At 61.6% G+C, this 3,373-nt stretch overlaps 1 protein-coding gene across 1 annotated transcript in view; it reads left to right on the top strand.

The window, feature by feature from the left end:
* Positions 1 to 2,222, top strand: part of LOC104167052 (proprotein convertase subtilisin/kexin type 7-like) — a gene marked incomplete at both ends in the record, with an annotated part of 10,890 nt that extends 8,668 nt beyond the window's left edge. Inside the window, 3 exons of the mRNA XM_009707175.1 lie at positions 228 to 253; positions 997 to 1,104; positions 2,120 to 2,222. Of these exons, the coding sequence (XP_009705477.1) occupies positions 228 to 253; positions 997 to 1,104; positions 2,120 to 2,222 (237 nt within the window). The remainder of the gene's footprint in view (positions 1 to 227; positions 254 to 996; positions 1,105 to 2,119) is intronic.
* Positions 2,223 to 3,373: the final 1,151 nt, after the last annotated feature.

Below are 3,373 nucleotides of genomic sequence, written 5' to 3'. Positions count from 1 at the left end.
GGTCCTGCTCTGCACATCCTTGTTTATGTCTGCCTGCCCCTCTATAAATCTTTCAGTTGTCTGGCTCCCAGCAAAGGGACTGCGTTTTCCCCTCACCCCTTGTTCCTTCCAGGAATGTGACTGAGGCATTTTCCTCTGTCATGATAATAAATGGGGTATTTGATCCAGGAATGCATCCATCCGCCAGCGTGCAGGTCTTCCAGCGGCTCACCGTGCCTTGCCCGCAGGCACCGGGAGCACGTGCGTGCGTGCGGTACGGCCGGCCCAGCTGAAAGGCCGGCACGCAGCTCTGCAATGCCACCCCGCAGTCCGTGCGGTGGGAAGCCGAGGAGCTCTACCCTGCTCTGGCCTTTCCTCGGGCTCTCCAGAGACTCGGACTCTTGGAGACAGACGTAAGAGAGAGCTCGGCAGCAAACCCAGCCCTTCCTTTTGCTCGGCCTCGACCCCAGCACAGCTTCACTGCGGAGAGCAGGAGTGGGAACTGACTGGAGCTGCCCAGTTTGGCTTAGGGACAAGGCTTCTTCCGTACCCCTCTGGGGAGCAGGAGGCCGTGTCCAGCTAATGCTGTGCTCACTTTGGCACAGGGCAGTGTTTTCCACAACTGCAAGCCAGGGTTGCCGGAGCGCTACAGCCCGATATGTGATGGGACCCAGACCTGTCCCGGCCCAGCTCTTGTTGATTTAGAGGACTTGGTTCCTTCTCCCCAGGGCTTCTGCCATCCCACAGGCTGTGGCTTGGGCAGCGGAGAGCAGCTGGGATGTTTCAGAGCGGAGGCATTTGTGCCCTTTCGTGCTGCTTGATTTCCTTTCTGAGGAGCTGGGAAGCCTGTTTGTCCTGGGACTTGTTTCAAACAAAGGTCAACCTGTTTCTTTCCGAGAAGGCCATGTGCGTTTGCTTCCCCGCTGCTGCGGGACGTTTCTGAGCCTTCCCTTCAGACCTGGTTCCCTTTGCTCCCTTGCCCCCAAGGTAACAAGACCGCTCTCCCTTTCTTTTCAGTACGAGGATCGTCACGCAAAGTGGGACGTCAACCAGGCCGGCTTCAGCCACAGCCATCAGCATGGCTTTGGCTTGCTGAACGCCTGGAGGCTGGTGAACGCTGCCAAGGTAATCCCCCTCCCTGTCCCAGGCCTACCCCGCAGGCAGGTAGAGCAGACACGGCCCTGTCCTGTACCGGCAACACCGTGGGGTGATGCTGTTGCCGTTCAGGGCCAACGCTTTGGCCGTCATCCTGCCGGCCCTCGCTATAAGGCTGCTTTTGGCATGAAGTAATGAGGCTTTCGGCAATGCCTGAAACCTGCCCCGAGCTGCTGCGCTCTCAGCACTATATATAGCCATGGGTGAGAGCCTTCGCTGGTGGGAGACGACAGCTCTGATTCATGGCTTGGGGAGTTTTGTCAGCAGCCCCAGCACCTTCCTCCCTACGCAGCGGGCTCCAGGGAGGGCGTCACGCCCCGAGGAAACAGGGCGTTCTCAGCTGGCAGCTATGGGGTCGGTGTCCCCGGGGGCTGCCGAGGGAGTGGTGTGGTCAGAGCAGGCAGGGGCATCCCCATCTCTTCCTCCCTGTGCCTCCAGTCGCCGGGAGACCAGGACGCATCCCTTTGGCACTCGGTCCTCGCTCGTGCATAGAACACTGCGCAGCTGTGCCAGTCGCTGCCAGTTGCCAGCAATGCCCCCATTTCACAGGGGCTTTCAGGCTGTTCTCTCTTCCTCCGGGGCTTAGGGTTCCGCTGTGTTTACTGCCCCACCGCACCTGGGGTTGAAACACAAGGGCTTCAAGTAGCCGCTCAAAGCCACTCGGGTGGTGGCGGAGACAAACCCAAAGCTGGGGAGTCCTGAGTCTCGATCAGCCCCTCTAGCCCGCAGGCAGTCGCGTCCCTTCCGCTCCTAGGCGTGCTGGCACTCCTCCCTGCCCTGCGGCGCGGACCGCAGCCCATGGGCGCTGCCTGGGTTTGCGTGCCGCAGACCAGCGTCGGGAGAGGCAACTTGACCTGGGCCCGCGTCCGCACGCATTAGGTGTGCTACGGACAGGAGCAGCTTGCGAAGGTGGCGGGAGATTGAGGGATGGGTGTGCAGGGAGGGCGCAGCCTGGTGCTGAATCCTCTCCCCTTTCCCCTGTCAGATCTGGGAATCCGTCCCGTACCTCGCCTCATACGTGAGCCCTGCACTGAAGGAGGGCAGGAGCATCCCGTTACTCCCGCAGGAGCTGGAGGTCGCCTGGAACGGTAAGAGCGGATGTGCCACGTGAGAGCATGTGCTTGTACGCACCGAAGCTGGAGATCCAGCCCGTTCCTGCTGGTGTGGGGCACAGCTGGGCATGCTGACAGCCTGGCAGGGCAAGCCCTGGGCTATGCGAGGCCACGAAGGGGTTAAGAGTTGGGCCGCCTGGGCTTCTTCCTCTCTTTGTGCTGCCCTGGGCTGTGTGTGTCGATGTGGTCCCCTCCCCATAACTCCCGTCCCATAGATTGATGTCTTTGAGGAGCCAAACAGGCATTAGGAGGATGGCCAGGCTGGGCAGCAGCCAGACCTGCTCCCCTGGCTTTGACCATTTTAGGTAATGCTCCAGCTCCCGACTTGGCCAGCCTTTGTCCACATAAACAAGGCGCTGCTCCGGCTGCTACCAGTGGGAAGGAGAGCTCGGCCTCGAGCCCTTCCTGGCCTCCCAGCAAGCCCCGGCTCTCTGGCTGGGCCCAGCTTCTCGCACTGAGGCTGGGCCACCAGCTCCCTCCCTGTCCCACCCTGTCCCACCAGCGATGCTGTTCCGGGCAAGGGGGATCATCAGCTCCTGGCAGAGGTGCTGGGGCCTGGAGGCTGTTCCCCAGGACAGAGGAGCCGTGGAAAGAGTTTGGAGCTGGGCAGTCCAGCACCCGCCTCACAGCTGATCCTGTCCCTCCGCTCCTTGCTGCGGGCTGAGGAGGTGCTGGGCAGGCACTGGGCACATGCTCTCCCTTTCTCCTGCCACTGCCCGGCTGGGCTGGTCTGGCTCTGCAGCACGCTGCTCCCTTGCAGGTGCCAGCACCCCAGGGCCCCAGCGGGGCAGAGGGGTGACACCCTGCTCCTTGGGCTGGCAGTCGGGTTAGCCCCGCTCTGCCTCTGAGGAGAGGGCTGGGGGTCAAGCAGCTCCGTCTGCCCTAAAAGGAGTTGTGCGCTGAGAGCTGGGCAGCAAGCAGAGTTTGGAAGAGGCAGAAAAGAGGGCTTTGGAGAAGTATGTGCAGAGGAATGTGTGGCCGGGGCACTGCTGTCCCCCAGGTACGGGCTGAAATCCACTCTGAAGCCTGCCAGGGTTTCCTGTGCTAGAACAAGCAGCTCTGGGGCTGTGAGCGTCCGTGGAGGTGCAAATAGTTTGAGATGGGATCGGGGAGCCTGGACAGCGGGG

The sequence above is a fragment of the Cariama cristata genome, unplaced genomic scaffold (genome assembly GCF_000690535.1).
Source record: "Cariama cristata isolate BGI_N322 unplaced genomic scaffold, ASM69053v1 scaffold27689, whole genome shotgun sequence".
Lineage (NCBI taxonomy): Eukaryota > Metazoa > Chordata > Aves > Cariamiformes > Cariamidae > Cariama > Cariama cristata.
Note: the sequence above shows the minus strand (reverse complement) of the source record. Positions and strands in the feature narration are given on the sequence as shown.